Source organism: Prunus persica, chromosome G3 (assembly GCF_000346465.2).
Source record: "Prunus persica cultivar Lovell chromosome G3, Prunus_persica_NCBIv2, whole genome shotgun sequence".
Taxonomy (NCBI): Eukaryota; Viridiplantae; Streptophyta; class Magnoliopsida; order Rosales; family Rosaceae; genus Prunus; species Prunus persica.
In genome coordinates this window covers 27147512-27172057 of record NC_034011.1, presented here as the reverse complement: position 1 = coordinate 27172057, position 24546 = coordinate 27147512, and the positions used below count along the sequence as shown (strand labels likewise).

At 39.0% G+C, this 24546-nt stretch overlaps 5 protein-coding genes across 9 annotated transcripts; 3 read left to right on the top strand and 2 right to left on the bottom strand.

Moving 5' to 3' along the window:
* On the top strand, window positions 1035-4788 carry LOC18783436. 2 transcript variants are annotated; one of them, XM_020560131.1, is made up of 7 exons: window positions 1035-1564; window positions 1689-1895; window positions 2442-2964; window positions 3101-3220; window positions 3311-4158; window positions 4338-4358; window positions 4583-4788. In XM_020560131.1, the coding sequence occupies exons 1-5, from the start codon at window positions 1142-1144 to the stop codon at window positions 4132-4134; spliced, it is 2097 nt and encodes a 698-aa protein (XP_020415720.1). In that variant the 5' UTR covers window positions 1035-1141; the 3' UTR covers window positions 4135-4158; window positions 4338-4358; window positions 4583-4788. The 2 variants fall into 2 exon arrangements, with proteins under 2 accessions (XP_020415720.1, XP_020415719.1); XM_020560130.1 differs by lacking the exons at window positions 4338-4358; window positions 4583-4788 and having other exon boundaries at window positions 3311-4314.
* On the top strand, window positions 5315-9875 carry LOC18782280 (nodulation receptor kinase). Of its 2 annotated transcripts, XM_020560135.1 has the most exons (9): window positions 5315-6506; window positions 7084-7090; window positions 7252-7301; window positions 7389-7597; window positions 7862-7988; window positions 8235-8306; window positions 8524-8710; window positions 8890-9022; window positions 9380-9875. In XM_020560135.1, exons 1-9 carry the CDS (start codon window positions 6455-6457, stop codon window positions 9641-9643), a joined length of 1101 nt encoding a protein of 366 aa, XP_020415724.1. In that variant the 5' UTR covers window positions 5315-6454; the 3' UTR covers window positions 9644-9875. The 2 variants fall into 2 exon arrangements, with proteins under 2 accessions (XP_020415724.1, XP_007216792.1); XM_007216730.2 differs by having other exon boundaries at window positions 6413-6506; window positions 7084-7301.
* LOC18781989 (UPF0496 protein At3g19330) lies at window positions 9908-11747 on the top strand. The gene is made up of 2 exons (XM_020560134.1): window positions 9908-10304; window positions 10428-11747. Exons 1-2 carry the CDS (start codon window positions 10190-10192, stop codon window positions 11624-11626), a joined length of 1314 nt encoding a protein of 437 aa, XP_020415723.1. The 5' UTR covers window positions 9908-10189; the 3' UTR covers window positions 11627-11747.
* Window positions 11712-17932, bottom strand: LOC18781651. 3 transcript variants are annotated; one of them, XM_020560132.1, is made up of 16 exons: window positions 17849-17932; window positions 15845-15939; window positions 15566-15679; window positions 15213-15317; window positions 14991-15062; window positions 14688-14800; window positions 14315-14449; window positions 14030-14098; window positions 13736-13829; window positions 13524-13595; window positions 13330-13430; window positions 13075-13192; window positions 12684-12743; window positions 12440-12550; window positions 12252-12323; window positions 11712-12149 (listed from the first exon to the last, which is right to left on the bottom strand). In XM_020560132.1, exons 1-16 carry the CDS (start codon window positions 17895-17897, stop codon window positions 12105-12107), a joined length of 1425 nt encoding a protein of 474 aa, XP_020415721.1. In that variant the 5' UTR covers window positions 17898-17932; the 3' UTR covers window positions 11712-12104. The 3 variants fall into 3 exon arrangements, with proteins under 3 accessions (XP_020415721.1, XP_007215281.2, XP_020415722.1); XM_007215219.2 differs by lacking the exon at window positions 17849-17932 and adding an exon at window positions 16112-16236 and having other exon boundaries at window positions 11712-12323; XM_020560133.1 differs by lacking the exons at window positions 15845-15939; window positions 17849-17932 and having other exon boundaries at window positions 15411-15645.
* On the bottom strand, window positions 17685-24061 carry LOC18782618. The gene is made up of 10 exons (XM_007214863.2): window positions 23671-24061; window positions 22511-22916; window positions 22275-22411; window positions 21570-21683; window positions 21384-21467; window positions 21010-21186; window positions 20656-20812; window positions 19883-20043; window positions 19663-19789; window positions 17685-19502 (listed from the first exon to the last, which is right to left on the bottom strand). The coding sequence occupies exons 2-10, from the start codon at window positions 22826-22828 to the stop codon at window positions 18156-18158; spliced, it is 2622 nt and encodes an 873-aa protein (XP_007214925.1). The 5' UTR covers window positions 22829-22916; window positions 23671-24061; the 3' UTR covers window positions 17685-18155.

The following is a 24546-nucleotide window of genomic DNA, read 5'->3' as shown; positions in this document are numbered from 1 at the left end:
GTGGGGTTTTACCACAAAAAATAATTCTTTGCGTGTTCCTTTATTTTATACACAACACGTTTCAGGATTGATAAGCCATATCAATCCTCCTACCGAAGTTTATTTTTATTTATTGATTATAATTTGAAATTAGCCTATTCTCCATCTATGAATTTTTAGTCATCCTACATGTTATTTCAGTTTTCGAATGAATTTTGTACTTTAGGATTTTCACTAATGAATTATCATATTTTGATGTTTCACTAATGAATTTTTTAATTTTGGGGGTTTAGAAATGATTTTTTGAATTTTAGGCATTTGTTAATGGGTTTCATTAATGAATTTTCACTTTTTTGAGTTTCTCTAATGAATTATCACATTTTTAGGTTTCATTAAAACCCAAAACCCAAAAAGTGAAAATTAATATTTGAAACTCCAAAATGCAAAAATTCATACAAAACCCTAAAACATGAAAGTTCATTCATGAAACTCTAAAATACAAAAATTCATATGCAAAACCCAAAATACGTAAACTAACGAAAGGCTAAAATGCAAAAATTCATTCTTGAAACTCCAAAATGCTATTATTCACTTAAAACACCAATGACTTGTCTGGAGCCCACCACGTATGACTTTTAAATTTCTTTTGAGCCGGTCAGGCGAAATGGTTTTTTTTTTATTTTTTCCTAGAAAAAAAAGGGGGGCTAATCGGCCTTTTTTCCTTAAACCAAGGGCGTTTGAAAAAAAAAACTAAAAACTTAATTGCAAAAAGAATAGCCAAAGTCTGATTTTTTTTATAAATATAAATAATAAAAAAATAGTCAAATAGTGTTATTTCATTTTTACGGTTTTTATCCATCGATGGCGGTGAAACAGTAAACAGTGAAAAAGAAAAGGAGTGAATTATTGGATGGGATGGTTCCGCTTTTACTGTGAGCGTGCTTGGCAAGTGTTGCCACGCAGACATAACACACTTGATTTGACTACTTAGTTGACTTTACTGACTGTATGTCGGGGCAGAAGCCGGGAGGGGGGGTTTATGTCCAATTTCCAAAAGCAAAAGGAAATTTGGAATTGAACTTTATTTTCGTTTTAGTTTTTAGTTTTAATAAGAGGGGTAAAGGAAGAGACTCGACGGCGACGGAGGGTGATCTGATCAACGATGATGGCTTCTCCTTCTCCTCCTCCTTGCGGCCCAAGCCCTGCCGCTGCTGCTGGTTCTCCACCTCCAGATCCAGTCCATCCTCCGTGTACCCCCAGCCCCTCCAAAAGAATGCGCTTCTTGCCTCACATTGATCCCACTTCCACCGACATAGAGACAGAAGCAGAGGCAGAGGCAGAAGCAGTCTCATCCTTCTCAACATGCTTCCACTGCAAAAGGCAAGGTCATTGGGTTAGAGATTGCCCCTTCAAGTTCAATCTCAATACACCCACCGCATCCGCAGCCCCTCCCTCTCTTCCCAACGTCTGCCATCACCCTGAGATTGAATGCAACAACGGCCACGGACCTTGCACTGCTAAGGTCTCCCGAAGCCTCAAGAACCCTGGAAGGATCTATTATGCTTGCCTTCACCTCCTTCCCAATGTGACTCTCAACTCACTTCTTCTTCTTCTTTTTTATATTCATTACTGACCATATGATGATCATTTCTTTTTTATATTCTTCTTCTTCTGTTACTTCAATTAAATTTGAAAATTTGAAAATTTAGGGCTGCAAATGTGGCTTCTTTAAATGGTATGATGAACTCAAGACGAACAAGAATGGTAGTGGAGGAGCAAGTGGACGCCCTCTCAGTCTCAGTCTCAGTCGTTCCGAATACCCCATGTGTTCTTGCGGTGCCGGACTCTGTAGGTTGATGCTGGAGACGTCTGAACCAAATGCCGGTCGATTATACTTTGTCTGCCCTATCACAAAGGTATTATTATGTACACACCATACCCTACTTACTTACCTTCCTACTACTTCACTCATCGTATTCTTCTTTCTTTTCCATATAATATAATTTATAAGCAAGCTCTCTCTTTGTTCATCCCTTTTTGAACTCATTTTTTGTACCTATTTTACTGCATCACATCTCTCATTATTAATCTCATGCCTGCCAGTAATGTAATGTGAAATTATTAACATGGTTTATTTAACTTCTGAGGGCTTGCGTCCGATGGTGGTCGCATCTCTGTTTGGGTACATTTGCGTGGCAAAACTGTGTAAGTCGGTCTTGTTCGGTTCCAAATGCTCTTTCTCCCATGGATTAAGATAAAAGTAAGCATGGAGGTCTGAAACAAATTCATTCATCCGCGCAATGCAACCTGCTATCTGTTCTTTAGTTCTCTAACCTGCTATCTGTTCTTTAGTTCTCTAGTTCTAACTCGCGTAGCTTTTCAGTTTTTGAGTTTTGCATACTTCCGCTTGGTTTTTGTGTTTATCATGTATGGATGTGCATTGATTTCTGGCTCTTGGACAGGGTCATGGCGCTTGCCCTTTCTTCCTATGGTATGATGGTCAAGCAAATACCGGACTCACTTCTTCTCTAGATGAAAGCGAACATGATGGATCTCTCAAGCCCTCTTTGAATTGTCATGAAGTCGTTGAGACTGTAAACTATGACTTGGACGAGAACGATGAACTAAGTTTTGAGCATCCAAACAGGATGACGTTTGAGTCTGCCAAGATTGACAACCCTCAACCTGAACCAACTTTCAATTTTGTACCTTTTGGCCCATCAGAGATTGAAGAAGAACCTCTGTTATGGAGAGAAGAACATGATGATACTTCAAATATGAAAACCTCAACAAATTTTTCAAATCTACAAGTTGTTGTGAGGGAGCATCTCCACAACCTAGTCATGCAGGAGGAAGGTTTATTGGATCCTATAATGGAGAAAGCATCCCATGTTTCTCAGAAAACATCCATGCAGGCTGAAATTCATCATCAACAGATAGAGTTTTGGAGACACAGTTCTGTTGCTGGAGATACACTAACGGGAGGTATCTTCTTCTATATTTCTTTGTTGGAGTAGCTGTCCAGTATTAACATTCTCCTTCTGTGACTTTCTTTTGGTAGAAATTATCTTCCTGCTGTTACTGCTGCATTGTCATTCTGATTTTTCTTTTTCCGGATAAGGTTGGGGGAAAGATGGTACCCATCAAATTTTAGATTTTCAGATATTCGGTTGGTTGGGCCGGCTTGCTTTCACCCCTTCTGGATGCTTAACAGTACCTCCATCCAAGCCTAAGTTTTGTTGTAAGTATGATTGTACATACCGTTTCTCTTTTTATCTTTTCTTCTCCACTTGTCATCTTAGGTTCTGACTCCAGTTCGAATTTCTAATAGGTGTTTTCCCCTCACTTGATCCTATTTTCGTTCCAAAGGAGACATATGGGTCTCATTCGGAAGGGTTGGTTGACCTTCCTCATAGTCCTTCACATTCTAATTTCCATTTATCACCACAAATGTCTAGTGAGGATGATGCTCGGCCTTTGAGTGGTGTACTTTTCGAGCTTTCAGGCATAAAAAATCTTTTGGATCCATTACAAGATAGTGTTGTAACAGGGAAAATTGTGGGGGCACTTGAGCAAGCAGCCTTGCCTATTCAGAATCTGCTGCTCACTCTTCTTGAGTCAATGGATCCACTTCAGCATGAATCCATGACATGGGCAGCGGAGTGCACCTTTGCTGCTTTGGACCATCTCTCTGTTGACTATAGACGTTTTTCTGAGCGTGTAAGGAAGTTCATTGCATGTGCATCATCACTTGCTGAAGTAGAACGGTCCATTCATAATGACCTCTCTTCCAAAGAGCTCATCAAGGTGTACCACAATGAGGTAGATAGGTTTGATAATATTTCGCGCACCCATGGTGATACAGTGGGTGCTTTTACGACCTCTGATCATCACCTACAGTCCCTTCGTAAGGAGGCTTCCCGAGTAAAGGAAATGCTGCTTCAAATTGAGAACCAGCTGTCTCTTTGTGAGGTTGAGACGTCAGAGCTAAAGACTCGAGTGGACGAGACAGCTAAGGACATGATTGAGACTGAAAAAAGGTTGCAGTCTGCAGCTCAGAAAGCTGAAGCAGCAATGGAGCTTTGTCATCAGAGGGAAGTAACTCGAAATGCGTTTAAGGCAGCATTTGAAGAGGCAAGGGTTAAGCTCCGATAGTATGCAGTGATGCTTTACTGCGAGGTTGTATTTCGAGGTCATATTTTATGTATGAGCGTTTCACATTTTGTAAATTATGCTGCTTGGTAATTGTAGAATATAATCAGAAACATATTTCCTCTGTAAATTATGCTTTGCTTATCATCTTCTGTTTGTTGATTTATGTTTTTATTTTTTGTCATGGTCGTCTTGGCTTGGAGAAGGAGGATTGCGGGGACTAACTGGTAAGCTTGTTTGTAAATTGTATATGGCCGCTCAAGTTTAATCGTATACATTACCATTGAATTCAAGGCCTTGATTGATTGTGTTGTCTGTGAGGTCAATAATAGATTAGATATCCACACACAATCATCCGTCCCTCCCGCCCCGTGTTTCCAATTGATAGATAGCTCAAAGCCGCCTCTTTCCGACCCCAACTTTCGTTTCGTTTGCCAATTGTGTCCTGCAGATGGGATCATGTGATGCGCCATTTTTTATGGGACTTGTGGACGCTCCCAACCCAGTGGCGTCACTTAACTTGCGAGATCATCAAGAGAAACACGAAGTGACGAAGGAGCGAGGGCAAACTCAAAGCTTGCTATTAACAAATTATTGAACCGCAATAATTTTAGACGTTGACATTAAGAGATGAAGCTTCCATCTATGGTTCCTCCCTCCTGCATTATCAATATTATCATTATTAATTGATTTAATATCATTGCCATTTTGTTTGGTGTCACATTTTCAGTCGAGGAGATTAAAGAACCTCCAATCATACTCATACTATATAAAATGCAACAAACAATTGCAGCTTCTTCTCTTGGATTGGATATTTTGTTTTTTGTTTGTTCAAGAAGACAAGACAAGAGCCAAGGAAAAATAAAATTAGAGAAATTTGTTGTTTTTTCATATGTAAAGAAACTGAAGCACCGCAACTGCAACAATTCTTAAATAATATTATTAGTAATCATCATCATCATTTTAATGATATTGGTAAGAGGAATGAATGAGAATCCGAAGAGCTTCCATGAGCAAAATAATTAAAAATAAAAAAGGTGAAAGGTGAAAGGGGCAGGAGAGGCGTATAGGTTACCTTTGCCAATGGTTTGTATGTATTTGATTTAAAAATAGTTATGTGTAGGCCTTATTTAATTGTTCAGTAGGAGCCATGTCAACATAGCTGATAGCTGGCTGGCCGGGATAGCAACCCCACAAGACAAGCCCCAGCCCAGCTGATTCTCTCTCTCTCTCTCTCTCTCTCTCTCTCATATTCTTTGTTGAATGCTTTTATATGAAAAGATATATACCGACTGTATATTTGGGCAAAACTTTAACTAACTTCTTGCTGCAGTCAAGCGCTATTCTTTTTTGTCTTTTCTTTTCTGTGTATGCGCTGCTTGGCTTGTGGGTTGTTTTTGTTGTTGTGCCACTGCCACTAGTCTACCAGCAGCAGCAGCAGCAGCAGCAGCAGCACTGTGATTTGCAAATCTGTTTACAGCCAAGATGCCCTGTACTGTACACGACACAAACCGAATGAAATGAAAAACCCTCTCTCTCTCTCTCTCTCTCAACTCAACTTGCAGTAGCAGACAACTATTATTCTGCTTTACAGCCCACACATAAAAGAGAGAAACTAAATTCATTTTAAAAAATTATATAAAAATACAAATACACGCAGATTGACAGACACACATACTCTCTCTCTCTCTCTCTCTCTCTTCTGTTCACACTTCATTTTTATTCTCTTCCTGCTTCAAAATCAACTTTGCTTGCTTGCATGGGGTTTTCTCAGTCTATTTCAACTATCAAAATAATATAAAGGGCTTTATTTTCTATTTAATTTCCTTGTGGGTCTACTACATATAAGTTTATATTGATGAAGTTAAGTTGGGTGGTTTGGTAGAGGGGGAAGTAGTAGTGTTGTCGGCGCAAGGTCACTTTCTGTCGGCATTGTCTGTATCCAACGATGATCAACAGACTGCATTTCCCATTAATTTAATCAAAAATACACCAGAGATAGATGCTTCTCAGCTTCGATTCTGTTTACATTTTGATTTCGACCTGCATATTCATGCCTCTTTCTTTATACTAATATCAACTGCAACTCTTGATCATAACTGGGTTTCTTTACTTTTGATGCCTGCCTGCATATCCTCCTCTTTAGTTGTCCTTAATTTTATTTGGGTTTCTTATCCTTTCTTGCTGACTAACTTTGATTTCCTTGCTGGGGTCTTACCGCAAACAAAAGTATTCCATTTCACTTTCCATGTGGGAATGTGATGAAATTTCATTTGGGTGACAACAATTGTACTGGGAGGCTCATTCGTGTTGTCATTGGCAAATGAAGCTCGAGTTTTTAGACATCTGGCTGGGTTACTTCTCTGGGAGTGCAGGTTTGAAGTTGACTCAGATCGTATTTCATTAATACCGTTTCTATCTAGATTAATCTTCATTTAAATCAGATCCTATCCTAATATGCATGTTTTTCAGTCAATCCAATACATTGTTTCCAGAGTTTGCCAAGTGTACTGCAATTCTATTGTCTTTTGAATGTATATGACCTTATATACTATTAAATCAGTTGGCATGCTATTTTATTTACTTTCAAAGGCTTTAACTTTGATTTCAAAATTCATTGCATTTCTGCCATTTACTTATTAGTCAGGTGCTTTGCGATTTTATTGCTTTAAACTTTCAGGTGTAATTTGCTTATTCTAAAAGACTGCTTTGTGCCTTGCTTGATTCCATTCAGAATATTTCCGAAGAAATTTTACACCCTAGGTTCTCAATCCCAGTGTTAAAACTTGCTGCCCAACTTGTTTTTTAGACATCTGATGGTGGAGCAATAATGAGGGAACAAGAAAGAAACTAGAAAAGAAATAGATATCTAATGGATATAAATGTCGCTTTCTATGCATATCTTCCCCCTAGATTATGATATTCTGATTTTTTGTATCCTCTGTATTCCAGGTTCAATGTATGGTAATTCGTTTTACAATAATATTACCACGCATAGTTGAAGTGGTTCCCATACCAAATGTCAGCGTCTCTTGCAGCAATATTAGGAGGTGCTGCAGGAGCCGTGACTTTGGTGGGCATAACTATCATACTCATATGGTTCTGTCTATCTCACAATAGGAGTGTATCCAGAACTTCAGAAACAGGTTCTTCTGATCCATCTGTTCAAGGTAACTATTAAATCATGTATGTTTTCTAAAGGAAACAAACTTAGTGTAAAGAACAACCTTTTGATTATCTGTTTCGATAACTTGCAGTGGGAAGACATGCTGGGGTTGAGTTGTCAATGCGAGAAACAAGGCGTTTTCAGATGGAAGAATTGTCTCTAGCCACAAAAAATTTCAGTGATACAAACTTGATTGGGGAAGGAAAATTTGGGGAGGTATACATGGGTTTTCTTCAAGATGGGATGCTTGTAGCCATCAAAAGGCGACCTGGAACACCTAGTCAGGAATTTATCAATGAGGTAATAATCACGGTCCTACACTTACAGGTGAAAAAAAAAAATTGTTAATAAAGTGTTTGAAGTGGATTTACAAGTTCTGGTGGCAAATTCTGAATAAGTTTTTGTTTTGGAACGTGTTTTGTCTTCCTTACCAACTTTTCTCTCCTGATGAATTTGATGGACTGGTTATGCTTTAGTTTATTTTCTCTCTTTGAATTCCTATTTATGTTTGTGCACTGAACATTGTCTCATGGGTTGATCTAACTAAACTGATTATTATATCAGGTACACTATCTCTCAGCTATTCAGCATCGGCATATTGTTACTCTGTTGGGTTACTGCCAGGAAAATAATCTACAGTTTCTTGTGTACGAGTATATTCATAGTGGAAGTGTTTCCAGTCACCTGTATGGTAACCCTCTATCCAGTTACCATTTTTTATTTTATGAGACAAAATTATGCTGGTGATATAAATCTCTGCTTAGCATATAAATGTTTCTTTAACTTCATGTGATATGCGTGTCGATTCATTATACATGAAGTATTGTATTTCGTACAAAACCCTTCCATGATTTTGTTGTTACCTTAGAAATTTATGCAATTGCTGCATCTATAATGCTAAAATTGATCATGTGGCTATGTAATTTTTCCTTTGCAGGCACTGGTCAGCATTCACGTAAAAAGCTAGAATTCAAGAACCGACTATCAATAGCTCTAGGGGCAGCTAAAGGTGATCCTCTGCAAAATCAGTGAGCATTTGTGGCTTTCCTGGTATCAGGTTTTCATCTCTTTAGATAAAATATCCGAATATCAGTATTGGTCCCTCAAATTCTTTTGCCAGATGCTGTAAGACTTTTAATTGTTCTAAATTTCCAGCTTCTGATATGTGAAGTCTGGAAGCAATGCTCTCCTATTTATTAGGACTCATTGATCTTCTCTGTTTGCAGGTTTGGCTCATCTTCACTCTTTGAGTCCCCGTCTGGTGCATAAAGATTTCAAAACAGCCAATGTTCTTGTAGATGAAGATCTACTAGCTAAGGTTGCAGATGCAGGAATCCGCAATTTCCTTGGAAGAGTTGATATTGCAGGCCCATCTTCTCAAGTGACTGCTGATGAGATGTTCCTTGCTCCAGAGTATTAGTCTCTCTCTCTCTCTCTCTCTCTCTCTCTCTTTTCTTTTTCTTTTGGAGAAGGTTGAGGTGGGGTTGTGGTGAAGGGTATTGATCTTTTGATTGTCCGTGTTTCATATAACCTTTCAAGTCCCCATAAAGGAAAGTTATCAGTTTTAGCCAGATTTCCATTCACTTTTGCAGGGTGAGAGAGTTTAGACGATTTTCGGAGAAAAGTGACATATATAGCTTTGGTGTATTCCTTCTGGAGTTAGTAAGTGGGCGAGAAGCAGGAGAATTGGCATCTTCCGACTCAAACCAGAACCTGGTTGAATGGGTATGTGCTTGCCTTCACGAAATGCTATTTAAGTGTTGGAATGCCTAGTCACATGATCCTATGCATGCAATTTATGCAATTATATTGGCTTCTCTTCTCTAGATCATTAGTGAAGGACCAAGTTTGAGTGCGAGTTGGTTGCTGGTATACTAGTCATATGATCCTATGCATGCAAGTTATTTACTTGTTTCTGCTGCTTCAAAATATCACTGTTTGTTTGTGTTTTTTTTTTCTTTACTTAAATAACCCGTTATCAGCAATGTTTTGAAAAAGGCTGCATTTTTTTGGTTTGTGAATTGTTGTTGGATGTGTGAAAATGTTAAACTAAGTCGTTTTATGTTTTTGTACTGTATGAAGGTGCAAAACATCCAAGATAATAGCAATGTTTCGTGCATCATCGATGAGAGATTGGGGAATAGCTTCACAGGTGAAGCTATGGAAGGGTTCATACACTTGATTATGCGATGTTTGGAACCTTCAAGTGAGAGGCGACCAGCCATGAGCCATGTGGTAATGGAGCTAGATCGAATACACGAGAAAGAGATTAGCTTGACAACAATAATGGGGGAAGGACCCTCCACTGTGATCCCAGGAAGTCAGTTATTTAGAGCGACAAAATAAAAGACATTGTGTTTTTTTTTTTCTTGAAAAAGAAAAGGGAAATTGTATTACTTGTTTTTATTTTTTTTCCTTTCTGAAACATTAGAGAAGAAGAGATTCAGCTGTTTGATAAGTGTATAAAGAATGGCTGTCATTAATTTTTTGATTATTTTTACTTGATATAAATGGATGACAAGCGTTGTTGTATAATAAACCATTATTTGTTGTTAATATACATTACATTGGAATTGGATTTTTGATGGAGGTTGGGTTGAGGCTCTAGTTACATTTGTGTTTATTATTATTTTTTTACCGACAAGAAATCATAGATAAGAGTCATAAGACTGAAGACTTGAAATGGAGCAGGGTTCAACCCTAGGTTGGCTTGTGCCTTTTTTTTTTTGGTCGGAGGCTTGTGCTTGTTCAGTCAATTAGAATTTGGGAAACACAACTTGAAGAGCAAAAGTAAAGCTTTTCCCGTTCAGTAATTTAAATGTTTTGAGGAGAGTCCCTGTAAATTGTAATTGACGAGAAATCGCGATTCATTCCTTCATTCTAATTTCTAATATGCTGCAATGTCTCTCTCTGAAATCATCGTCGTCAACAACCTCAATCTCACCAGCTGCTGCAGCTGCGGCTCCCGATATCCATTCTCATCCTCCCCCACCTCCCCGATCGCAAGGTACCAACTATCAACCAAGCTCTGGGCCTTGCAATTGCTTTGCTTGCTGCATTTCTACTTGATATAATTTCTTTGTATGATTGGTCGGTACTTATTCAATTCAATTTGGTAATTGGTATTTAGGAGGAACGAGCTCTGAGGCCTCGCCCTCCGCCACTCTCACCCACGAGTACAGGCTCGCCGTCCAAACCCAGTCCTACAATGAGATTTGGTCTAGGATTCATGAGGTCCATGACCACCACCACCACCACCATGATGAGGTGGAGGGGGACTTGGATTCGAACTCGGACTCGGACTCGGAGAAAGAGAACCAACATGAGAGGCAGAGGCAGAGACAGCGGCTTCTTTTGGAGCAAGTGCTTCAGCCCAACCGACAGTGCGTGGAAGAGGCGCTTCGCCAAGCCAAGCCCAACTCTCTCACCCGTCTGGTCTCTGACTACTTCGACCAGAGCGAAAACACCACCCAAGTATGCCTCATGCTCCACCGCTACGTCTATCGAGCGCGTGAGCTCTATGCGCCTCTCCATCAACTCCTCGACGTTGTACAGTCGGAGGAGGAGTCTCTGAGCCTCAACCTCAGCCAATCCCAGTGCAGTCGGGCCTTGGAAGTCTTTCTCCAATTCGACCGCCACGACAACCCCTTCCCTTCCCCTGACGACTCCGACTCCCACAATTTCGACGACATGCTCCGCTGCTTCTCCCAGCTCAAGCACCAGCTCGACTCCCGCCTCCGCTCCTCCCGCTCCAGAATCCGACTCCTTCGCCGCGCCACTCTTGCCTCTGCCATCTGCTTCATTGGCACTGCCCTCGGAGTCGCCGTCTCTGCCGTCGCCATCACTGTCCATGCCCTCACTGCCGCCCTCGTCGTTGTTGCAGGGCCGCCTTTGTGCTGCACTCCCACCGCCACTGGCAATGGCAATGGCTCTTCTTGTTGCAGTTGCAGCAGCAGCAGCAGCATGATGACTGCCATTGAGAAGAAGGAGGTTGCCCATATGAAGCAACTGGATGCTGCCGCCATGGGTACTTGTGTCCTCAACAATGATCTTGCCACCATTGACCGCCTTGTTCGCCGTCTACACACGGCGGTGGAGGGAGACAAGCTTCTGATTCGCCTTGGATTGGAGAGGGGCTCTGTCACTGGAACTGCCACCGACAAGCATCCGATTCAGGAGGTGCTCAAACAGCTGAGCAAGAGCCACCCCAATTTCCTCCACCTCCTCAACGAACTTGAGGAGCATATATGCCTCTGCTTTAACACCGTCAACAGGGCCAGGTCGATGCTTCTCCAACACATGTCTAGTCTAGTCTACTCCTCCTCCTGAGTCCTAAGTTAACTAACCCCCATTTGCTCCGATCATATCAGTTTTCATTTCTGTTTGTACATAAAAAAATGACTTAAATTGCATCTGCCTCAAGTGTCAGCCTCTGCCTTTTCTATTGATTCTTAAAGAGTACAGACTATAACAATCTCTCTACAGACTACACTCAGACTCTGGAGGCTTTGCTATGTGCGTTCGGAGATGTCAATTGTTTACAGAGCAATTTCATGGACTCTGTTTAGTAAATTCATTGACTTTTTTTGATTGAACCGTGCAAAACCAGCCAGATGGGAAAAGAACGGAATAATTAACTAAACTCATCCTTCACAGATGATAGATCTAGGGCTGTATTTATTAATTACTTACTACCAAACGACCAATTATTCCAAACAAGGAAAGAAAAAAAAAAAGACAAAAAAAAAGAGTTAAAATCTTCCATCCATCTCATCTGAGAGACAATACAATGATCTAGGATTGTAGCCTACTGAAGACAAGGGCTGTTTTGAGAAAGCAGAATCATCATCGCCTGCAACCCAAGTAACTTGTTCAGTTTGCCAACATGACAAGAATCAAGAATAAAGATTGATCAAGCAGTAGCAGTGGCATCTTGTTTTGCCTTAAGGACAACCTCCTCAGTGGTGGTGCCAATGATCTCGTTAGCACGTTTCAGCCCAACGCAGTTATACCGTCCAAGGGTATCCTATATTTATTTAAGCAACCATGGTAAAAGAGTTGAGGAGCGGTAATTAGGGTTCAAATGGAATATGTTTGATGATGAGGAGGAGGAGGAGGCCATAGCATAGGTAGGAGCCTTACCCGAGTAACAATTCCCAATTTCTCCAACTTCTGAACCGCATCGTCCACATCGAAATTACAGTGGTCGTTAAACTGTTCTTTGATTAGTTCTTCACACCACTTATCCAGATCCTAGAAAAAATAGTCCCCAAATAATAATATTATTATTATATTTCTTGCCTTGCAATAAAAACAAGAAGTAACTCGGAGGTTGACAAAATGTTAAGTCGGACTCGGAAGAGACATGTAAGAGAGGGATGCATACTGGTAAAGTAGCTTTCCCTTGTTCCATTAATATATAAAAAGAAATGATCACCTCCTTCACCTGCACGCATATACAAAACTTAAATTCAAATGGAGTACCAGTACCAGTGATTCATAAATCCATTCCTGGATCTGAACTGAAGCCTGCATGAATTCTAATTTAAAATCTCAAATCAAGTTTCATTTTTATCCGTTCAGTCTTTGGAGTAGATAGAGGGCACTGACCTCCTATTCTATATATTTGTATAATGTATGTATGCATGTTATGTATGTATACATATACGTAGGTGTGTGTCTCTATCATTTTCAATTAGTTGCATCAATAAAAACTATTAATTAATGTCCATTGAAAATTCACAGAAAGAGTTTCTCAAGCTCGCTGCTTTGCTTACTTCCTGTTGAATCACATCGTCGCACAAGTGAAGAAGAGTACCCCTTCCGCTATCCAGTTGTTTTTCATACATGGACTGTGTTATCAAGTTCTGATATTGAGCCAAGTTCTGCTGAAAACTACATACAGATTATGAAACAAAACTCCCGTTAGTATTGTCATGATCAATGGGGACAGAGACAATCATCGATCAGGTTCACTTGCCAGAGAAAAATGTTCATATCTAAACAGGAAATATAATAATAAGAGACTTCACCTGAAGTATGTCTTAGCACAGTAACCAATCACAGTGGAAATAATTGCAAAAATGACCCAAAGATCAACTTTAGGCATTTCAAGCGAAGTAACAACAGCAACCTGTACGTACAGAAAGAAGCATTTCTACAAAATTTAAAATTGACAACCAGTGCACCAAGACTCAAACAACTTCATTGCTATCAATAAACTGACCAGCCCAACTACAGCAGAGCCAATGAACGTGAGCCAGTCCATTGGCGTTAATCCTGGGTTCTTCTTCTCAGGCTGTAAAAGCCAAAAGGTTTCATGCACTAGCTCATTAGTTTAGTTGTCTATGTATACTTCAACCGGAAAAATATAAAAGAAAATGAACAGAAGGCTAGCTATGAGGAGTACAAGACCCAGAGGCAGAGAAAGAGACTCACAAGAACAATCTCCATATCAGCCATTGGAATATGTTTGAAATGTTTAACATATATTCCTCGTTCTGCTTGATCTCCGGATCCACTATTTGCTCGCCTGAAACAGTCATAATTTAATTTGATAGAATTATAGTCGTATCAAGCAACGAGGAAGGAGACTACACGCTCATTTTAAATAATTTAATTTAATACTCTCAACATGATATGCCCAACCTTGTGACAAGAATATCACCCAAATTGAAGAAAATTGTTCCCAAAAACAATATGCACAACAATAATTAATTAAAAATAAAGTACCTGTAAACAACGATAATCCTATCAAAAGTTGGCTCTTGGATTGTGTTCTTGCTCAGCAAATTTGGAATACTGAAGGACACAAGGTGGCAATAATCACCATAAGAATGAGACGAGAAACTCAACTCAAATCGAATCAAAGGCATGTTTGCAGGGAAATCAAAGACATGTTTCCAGTCATTATTCTTATCCATGTTGAATTCATGTGGAATCAGTTGTTTTTCTTAATTAAAGAAAAGCGTAATTTCTGTTGTACTGTGCTAACAGAGGGAAGGCATGATAGTCAACCTTAGTTGCATTTTTTCAAGACGGATTCGTTCAACAAACAAGTCCTCTTCATCTTGTTCAGCGATAAGATCATCATCCTTTTTTGGATCCTTCTCGCATTGTACACTTGGCCTTTTCGAAAAAAACTTTTCAGCCCTGCGAAAATAATAACACCATTAACTATTGAAATCTCTGTCAGCTATGTGAACAAGAGTGCTAGTAATGGCAATCACTAATAATGCAATAGATGATACTTCAAATTTAGACTCATTTAAATTACTTAAAAGTTGTTCACAACTTCACTATTCTCAATTAGAAATTTCAATCATAACTTCCAAAAATATGCATATTCCAGTGAAGGTGAACAACAGACCACGTTCGGAATTGCACTTACTTAGTTACTCGTAAAAGATATGCCCAGAAACGTGCAATGATAATGTCCACTTTCTCCATGATAAAGTAATCGGTTGTCTTATCTAGTCCAATTCCGCGTCTGAAGATAATGTACTGAAGCGAGAAAAAGACTTTAAAAAAACATCAAATAAGGAAAAGGCAGACAATTGCAATATGTGCAGCAGTAATTTATGCTGCATGATCAGCAACTCGAAATCTTAAGAAGGCTATCAGCAACTCGAAATCTTAAGAAGGCTTTAAAACTTCCAAATGTTTGCAGATTTTTAGGCAACATTTGAGATACCTTATCAGCAAAATCTGGCATGTTTGGGTAAGGATGGTTGTCAAAGTATTTCTTCAAAAGATGCTTGTCAAGCTACATTCAGCAGGAACAATATTATAATGGGATCAGCAAATGTGAAGGCCGCTTACAAAACAAATCAAAATTACATTAACGCATATAATATTGAAAAAGCATCTCACTCACTGAATTGAAAGTTACAAATACATTTTAGTAAGTGCAAACCTTAGACTCATCAACCACGATGGGAAGATTTAGAAGATATTGCCCTGACTGGGCAACCTCAATTTCTTCATTAGTTGCAACCTTAAAATTACTCTTTTCCATCACCTGTATAACAATGGGAATTCTAAAAAATTCATACTTGCTGCTATAGTTGCAAATACTGTTTAGCTATTATTATACTTTCAAAAACAGATTTACCCTTTTGAGGATTGTGTTGTGACAATAGCTCTTGTTTCTCTTCTCTTTTTCTTTATTTTTTTTTTCCAGTTCTTTCGTGTTACTTTCGGTTGTTGTATATGGGGCAGGCATATAAGGGGGGAAAAAAAAGGAATAAGGTGAAGCAGCCAGAGAACCTGAAATAAGTACTTGAGGAAATTTTGTTCAAGTACATCAATTTCTTCAGGAGAAAGCTTCTGTTGCTCCAATTTCTGACTCCCGTGTACAGGGTCAAAGAGGGAATATAGTTGCTGTAAAGACAAGACGTGTTAAATAAAACTTAATTTGTGATAGTCAGTGGCACAAAAAAAATAAAATAACAATAATATTAATAATAACATGAGAAAATAAAATGAATCAAATTCTATATATGAATGTCTGTGCGTCAATAGGGACCAGAAAACATGAAGGCTTACCATCAAATCTTCAAATTGTAGGAGATACCAAGCCCGAATTGTGTACTCGACTCTCTTGCAGAGCTTTAGAAACTCAACCCGGTCAGAACTTTGTTCTGCAGAATATGGAAACTTGAGTTAAGTAGCATGATCAGCAAAGCTATTGTTTAGCAAAGATTACAAAAGTAGCAAGGCAGGCAATGGCATGAACACTGCCACAGTGGCTGCCACAACAACAAATATTTGAAGAAGAAAAGCAAAGAAAGTTGAAAAGGAAAAAGTAGGAACCGATGAGGTTGGCCAAGGTCATGATGAGTTTGGGCTTGAGAACTTGAATCACGGATTCACGCTCTAATCGAATCACCTCTTTCTTGTTGCCCATCTTCATCTTCTTTTTTTCTTTTTTGTCCGAAATGCCAATGCCGACGCACTCTGCCCCTTACCTTCCTTCCTTCCCTTAAAAGAACCTTAACTCAAATCAAATCCTATCGGAGGGAGGATGGTTGGTTTGAGCCTCTGTTAGTATCATTAGCCTAATACTTTGTTTCATTCAGTCAGGCTTTTTCACAAGCACAGTGAGAGAGTGAGAGAGTGAGAGTGAGAGTGCGAGAATGAATGAGGCCAATCCGAAACGCACAGAAACTCAATACAATGAAGGAGGAAGAGAGGAGCAGATGACAATATTAGAAAATCAAAGTATAACTGCCGCATCTTTTTTCTCCGCAGTGACTCTGTAAAATTCGGACCCCTAAAATAATGCATCTCTCTCTCTCTCTCTCTCTCTCCCCCCCCCCCCCCCCGGTTGTTTTAGTCGTCATGTCATTTTGTAAACTTATGCATGCTCTCTCTTGCGCGGGCGGGAATATCTCTTATCTTCATAGGACGACAATAGATTATGTTTCATGTCAACCCGTCTAATTCGAAGAAAATACATTTATTAATCATGTTCTATTCTGTTAGTTTCTTTCTTCAATATAACTCCACAATTAATAGGATCATAACTTACTTGGGAGTTTTTTTTTTTTTTCTCTTCCTTGGAACTTATTTGGGAGTTTGTACCCACATAAATAAATACGTTAAAATTTTAGGTTTGCAACATCTTTTTTTTCTTCCTTAATAATAAGATGTTTAAAGTTTAATTTTAAAGAAGATAAATTTGTATTAATTGAATTTCAACATAGACCGTACATGACATAGGTATTCTGCTAGCAAATATAGGTATTGTGTTGTTGTCCTACTAGCTGAGTCGTTGGCCCTTTCTTTTATGTGTATTTTCTATATTATCTCTCATCGAAGTTTTATTTCATACATTTCTCGTCAAAATTGTGTATGTGGCGAATCGAAATTCAATTTATACGGACGTCGGCAACGCTACATCACAAGGATAGCAGCTCCCTTACGAACCAGAAAGAACTAATAGGTACAAACAATGCCTGCCGAATTTTGCAATAACCCATTTTTCATCTTTATAACTTTTTTTTTCTGGTGAAATCAAATCCAAATGGACCAAAAACAGAAACGGGTTCGCTTATGCTTGCGGGCTGCCGGTTGCTGGTCTGGTAGGAGGGAGTGTACTTCCTTCCTCAGTGTTGGATGCAATCCATCCATACTTGATACACTTTCATAGATGATAGAGCAAAAGCCAAACGTTTCAGATTTCAGCCACATCTTCATAATTCATTTTCATGTGTTTACAGCTTGGAATCCAGCATTATTCAGTGGAATTTGATAGAGTTTCTTGGAAGTTCATTGTTAAAAACACTGCAAAACACTAGCTTCAGAAGATGATTGGTAAAAGCACTCAACATTCCACAAGAGAGTGGGGAAGCGAGGGAGAGAGAGTTTGGAAATGCCCACGACCAAAATAATGGTATTCAAGAGAGATTGATTATATAAAAGCTTTTGCCTCTAAAGAAACTTAAAAGCCTCCAAAATTATAGAAAAAGTTCTCTCAAGAACACAAAAGGATAAAGAAATCCCAATGAAAAATAAAAATTCAATTTATAACTAACAAATTTGAGATACCTGGAATTGTCCAATAATTCCATGACTCCCCTGCTATCTGTCTGCCCATCTAACATATATACATGGTGTAGAGTTGGCCCTCGTATAGGTATGTACAAAAACCTATCACCAGCTCTGCCCTTTCATCTTCTGTGAATCTCCAGTAACCTCGCATCTCTTGCCCCCCAACGGAATCTCAAAATATTCCGCACCGTATAGCAAGTCACCTTTCCTTTCTACATGCATCTGGTATTTGACAACTCTTGTCCCGCCCTGCCACTGAACCAAACCACATATTGGAACTCTCACCCAATATGGCAGAACAATGTCATTGGTTCCACGACCTCAAGAATGGCTTCCCCATTGGATCACGTAAACCAGAGTTCTGATGAGGTAAGTTCATCCATTGCATCCCATCATGCATCATCGAAGTAGTTGCCTCACGCCCACCCAAGTAATCAAGTGCATGAGCTGCTTGTGGTAAAACATTTCCAATCCTCGGAGTAACCCCACCCGGCATTCCATAGTTCCTAGGGGGAATGAACTGCTCAGTGGAGGCTACTGGATGATAAGGGCTACTTGAACGTAATTGGTTACAATGAGATAGAACACTGAATAAGCTCTGATCTGCATTAGTTCCACTCCCAATGCTGTGACTTGCGACACTAGTACCACCTGATGCAGACCATCCACCATGAACTTGATGCTCTCCAGAAAACCAGTTATGGCTCAACATTTCTCCCCCATCTAAGTGAGATTGGAGGGGTCCTGGAATACGAACACTATTGACAGCCCAATCCTGCGCATTGATTGGAGTCAGATGTTCCTGCCTTGAAATTAAGTATCTACCTCCATCAGAGTAAATGTTCTCAGGTAAGTTTTGCTGCATATAAACCTCACTCTCTCTCTTATGTGCCTGCTCCAGAGGCAGTGACTGGTGTTGCTGCTCCTCAAAATGCCCTCGAAACTGACCCTCTCCCGTAAACACATTGGTTGGTGGTCGGAAATCCAACCCAGTCTGTTTCTGCTCATGATCATAGGGTAACATGCTCTGGCCCTTAAAGAGAGATTGAAGCAATTCATTTCGATCTTGGTTTGGGTAACTGAAGGAACCATTCTCTGATTGTCTGTGCAATAAATCTTTCCCAGTGTCTCCCACAGGCAAGTCAGACTCCAGAGCAACCAAGTGTGTTCGTTGCTCTTCATTAACTTGTGGATGCGCAAGTGATAACTCACTGGTAGATGAATATTCATGGCTTGCAGTAGAATCATAGTAAGAATGTGGCATGCTAACTGGCTTCCAGACATCTCTACGAGTACGTAATTGGGCTCCCTGACTTACCGTATCATTTGCAGTATTCAGATTCTCCGCGTACTCAGATAAATTAGGAGGGGAATGACCTGATTCTGTAATGATATGCTTTTCTGAATCATTATCTGATTCAGTACTGGAATGTTCTTCTGAATCCATATCTGTGGGGTTGCACTCATCACCACTAGTCAGCTTCTGCAAAGACTTGTCATCATCTTCCATGTCCATGGGGTTGCACTCATCACCCTGTGGGAAGCCAGGTTCAGACATGTCATCGTCTTCCAAGGGAGAATCATGGTCTTCTGCTCCAATATCTATCTCACCCTGAAGCAAGCTCTCATGGTTCTCATCACCTCCATCATCCTGAACATCCCATCACAAACCAGCACATTAGATATCATGCAACAATAAAGACACAGGGTAATTGAGAAACGCATGGATGACCATCAGGTTGATAAAGATACATCCACTCAAACAGAAGAGAGGAGGGGTAGGGGGAGGACAAAAGGGCAGAATCACAAACCTCCACCAGGGACTCTAGCCTCCTTTTCATGTCTTTCTCCAAAGACTTTGTCATTTGCCGCCTCTGTAGATGCATTTCTTTCCAATTTGCATAAGCTGCTGGGAGATCTTTATTTGCCAATTGCAACCTATATAAACCAGACTATATTTTAAGGAGGGCAGACAATCAAATGTTTCTCCAGAGTCTTAAAATATATGTGTTTACTTCACAAGACACTAACCAGTGCTGATGCAACTTTTTCTGCTCTTCTTCCACAAAGACTTCATATGGTTGTACATCAAAGCTATCAAGGTTACCTAAAACCCGGTTAAGAGACCTGGACTGAATGCTTTTGCCAGACTGCTTCATACTCTTAACAATTTCATACTGTTTTTTGCTAATCTGAAATAGTTAAAAGCGCACAATCAGCAAGAGCATCATAAAAATTAGAGCATTCTATATTATGACCCAAAGTAACAAGTATAGAGCAAAAGGATGTCTTTGTGTGTGCACAGAGAGAGAGAGAGAGAGAGAGAGAGAGAGAGAGAGAGAGAGAGAGAGGAAGTGTCTTGTAGCTGTACTGGGTTAAGGAAGTAAATATCTGCTAAGTTGTTGTCAGTTATGCAGAAATTCCCGTCCAAATAAACAACTTATAGTCAATGACTTCTAAAGAGAACAGTGTTCAAATCCTAATACCTGAATATTATGCAAGAACTTTATTCTAGTTGAGTTCACTTATTTGTCCACTTAACAGGAAAAATTTGACAATTCTATGTCTCTGCTTAGTAAGCCGCATGTGACAATCCTGTCGAGTCAGAGACTCAGAAGCCAGAAGGTGGGAGTCTGGACATCTAAGTTTTCTACAGGATCGCTTAAATAAATCAACAAGGTCATTTATAACCTGGAAACTAGTGATGACTGATCCTAAAACTCTAGCCTAGAGAGAGGTGACTGATTAGGCTACTGAGGCATCATCCATCAAAAAAATTTACTTATTACCAAAGCAACACCAACCTTAACATATGACATGTATTTAGCACCATCGCTACTGTAGAAATTACGCTTATGTAGCCTGTCTCCTGTTTTGGATCTTGCTCCTACATTAACTGCCCTGTCTGCTGTAACCAATACATTTCTACCTTTGTCCTTTACGAAGCCTTTCACGTAGATCCTGAGACAGTAGCAACCTATAAGATTCTGCATGCCAGTTCAAAGAAAGTAGATGACAGATACACTAGCAGAAATCATCATAGAAACTACAACCAGACATACAGAAAGTAGCCAAGTAGGTATCCAATTTAAGAAAACTAAAATGAACCTGGGGCACATAGATGCGCTGGTATGACTAAACGTAGAAAGCTGTATTACCTGTTCTGAAGTTTACCCCCTTTGACCACTGAGGAAATCTGGTTATCACTACTACAAGCTTTCTCATCTGCAACCCATGAACAAGATTCAGATGTAACTGTGGCATTTTCCTCAAGATCGCGGAATCTGGATTCATTCGCGTGTGAATATATTTTTTTTTCCATATCATTTCTTGACCTGCATAATTTATAACACCCATAAGATAACGACCAATCAGTCTGAACAAATAACTGTTAGAGAACAGGAAAAACACAATTCGAAGAAAACTTTCTCCTCATTACTATATGGTACTTGCTTGTGCATGTTACGAAGGGAATATTTTGGCATCTACTAAACTCAAAATAAGAAATTAAAACAAAACAGTGAGCATCAACCTCCATATTTTCTGCACAATTTCCTTTTCAGGATCCTTACAGCTTGCACATCTCTCCTTCAACTTCAGTAAATATGCAATCATACTACCAAAAAACCATAAAAACATTGTGACCGTATAAATTAGCCCAAAAGCACCTTTCAAAAATGATATATATTAAACAAAAAATTGGGAAAGCTTCACATACTCATTATGATACTTCTGCAACTCCTTGTAGTATGCTTTCTTATCAGTATTTAGACACTGTTCCCTGCGGAGAATGGCATCTGGGTGGAAATCACCTGAGCAAAGTGAAGCACCCCTGAAAGCATATATTTCAGATAAAATCATCAGCACACTATGGATTTAACTTATCAACACTAAAAGGAGCTATTTATCAAAAACTCATAAAACTACAAAAGAAGCTCTTTCCTTCATTCATGTTAGACGTCTAAAATTGAGATATAGTACACCCACAACCCGTGTTTGCAAAAATAGTAACAAAAAGCAATTTGAAAAAGTTTCTTGTTTTAAATTCCATGATCTAACAGAATCTAAAAGAATGGTACAACTATCAGACAGTTCTCAACCCCATGTATCCTATTTTCTTAAAAGTAAAATGAAATAATTAAATTTTTTTATTAATCTAAAAAAAGTAATACTCTGCAGTGCAACATTTATTTAATCTATAAAAAAAAAAGAGAAACGAAAAGGTTATACAAAACTACATACAAATCATCCACATCTTCTTGTTTTATATTTCATTACTTGAATTTGGGCTGAAGCAGCCACTTTCGAAGTAACAGAAATAAATAATGGAGAAGAGAAGAGGAAAGGGGCTGCATGAAGAACATGTGTTTGTGTGCGAGCGTGAAAAAAAAGTTAAGTCACTTTATTACATAAAAATACATGCCATTTAAGAAAAGGGTTTCCAAAGTCAAAGTAATCCCCAGAAAGCAATGCTTGCACAACTTGCTCTGCCTCTGGTCCTCTAGGAAGAAACTGTATCAGATGCTTTCTCTCATTCTCTGACAGATGAGTCTGCCAAACCTGCATCATTGTTTAAACAAAAAGCACATTACATGCATCTATCAGAGATAAAACATAATTTAGATACATAATTGTGGATAACAATAAATTTATAGCTACCTCATACGAAAGCACATCTTCCAAATCTTCCAAATCATAGATTCCCTCAGGAACGGCAAAAACATCTGCCAAAATATTGTGGCTATTGAAAGTAGAATCAATAAATGGCCTCAAATCTCTCCAGCTTATGCCAATTTGATCGCTTTTGGCAACCACCATTTTCTGATTTCCATCCCACTCAAGAGAAATATGAGAATTTATGTCTGAATCATCTTTAAGTAAGCCCATATTTTTCTTTTTTGCTTTATGTTGCTCCCTAGAATTGCAGCCGATGATGCTAGCACCATTTAAGCGCTTTCTCCGTTGATCAGCGGCCATTGGCACAAGATGTCAAAAACAAAAAAGCTCCCTCAAAACATTATACCCTCATATATTACTAACACATGTCGTCCGTTTTTAATGCAACCTGAGAGAAAATATCAAGTATTTGCAAGTACATTATAATCCATAATTACAGAAGGCCTCATAACTTGACCCAAACTGTGAACAAAATCAATACAACTGGAGTCAGTCTATGAGTCTGAAAATGTGCACGTACTTTTCATGTAAATTGCAAAGCACTTAAGGAAGTAAGCTATGCTATCCTGATACAGTCAACGTCCAAACGCAATTTATTAATAGAAAATTTTACCAAAAATAAGAGGGTTGCATGATTTACTTTAAGGATTTAATCCTCAGATACCACAATGCGACTCAAACACCCTTAAACTGTACCTAATATTTTTTATTTTTTATTTAATAGAAACTTTATAAATTCAAAAGAGATAAACAAAGAAACAAGCAAGTGGATAAGGAATCCACAAGTGAAAACAAACAATTAAACTAAGGACTGCACTGCACACGAAGAAATAAAGTAAGTAACTGCACGCATATGAGATAAACGTACCTAAAATCCATACAAATTAAAATAAAATAAAAAATTAAGAATATTACGACAGGAACTTATGAATGGAAGACACAATCCGCGAACACCCATACAAATTTGCTGACAATCAGAAACCCACTTAGGCATCAAATCATAAGTGAAAAACCAACCTCATATCAAAATTTCAAGAAAAGGGATAAATATCCCAGAAACGTATTCAAGCACCTTCTGTCGAAATAGAAAACCGGAACCCTAACAATGAAGGCATAGAGAAGGGAAAAGAAAAAGGCAATACCTGAAAAATCTGGTTACTTTGGCCTCAATAGAAAGCCACGAATTAGAGCTGCGAAGGTTTGCAGTAAATTCACAGTAAAAACCCCAAAGAAGATTGGGAATTTTGCGCTAAGAATACTCTATTTAATGCGGGGAGAGAGAGAGAGAGAGAGAAGAGAGAGAGAGAGAGAGAGAGGAGGAGAGAGAAAGGGAGAGCGTTTCGTATTATCGGATTGGGTTGAGGAGTTGAGGGGAGAGAGACACACGCCCACACAGCTTTAGCATATGGAGAGAGGAAGGGCAGAGAGATAGAGAAATATCAGACGAGTGTGGTTTCGCGGAACCGTTAATTTCACATTGAATGGTTCATTCGCGCGCTTGGGCGCGGCTTGGCTCGAGACTCAGCTTGTCCGTTTGCTCCAAGGTTACGTCGATTCCTGATCTAACCTGATTGTTGCATTGCAGCCAGCAAGGGTTAGAATGGAACAGTGATATTGTGGCGAGTTCACGAGTAATAGCAGGAAGGGTCAGACTTTTTATTTCGCGGCACCCGGGTCCCAATTCTCTAGAAAATCCTTTTATTTCTATTTCCTAATATATCTTGTATGATTTTTGTTAATATTATAATTAAGTGAATTTTTTACTTTTTATAAGTAGTATGTAAGTGATTGCTTAACTAGAAACAAAGTGAAGTTAATTTATAATATATGCGGCTCTCTACTCCAACACAACACAATTTAGCAAAAATAAGTGAATTAGTGTTTAATCTTCCATTTATAATTAAATAAGTCATATTAAAACGGACTATAATAAGACATGAACATAAAATGCAATTACATATAAACAACTATCACCCCTTGTAATGCATTTTTTAATTAACATATATAATACATTGTTA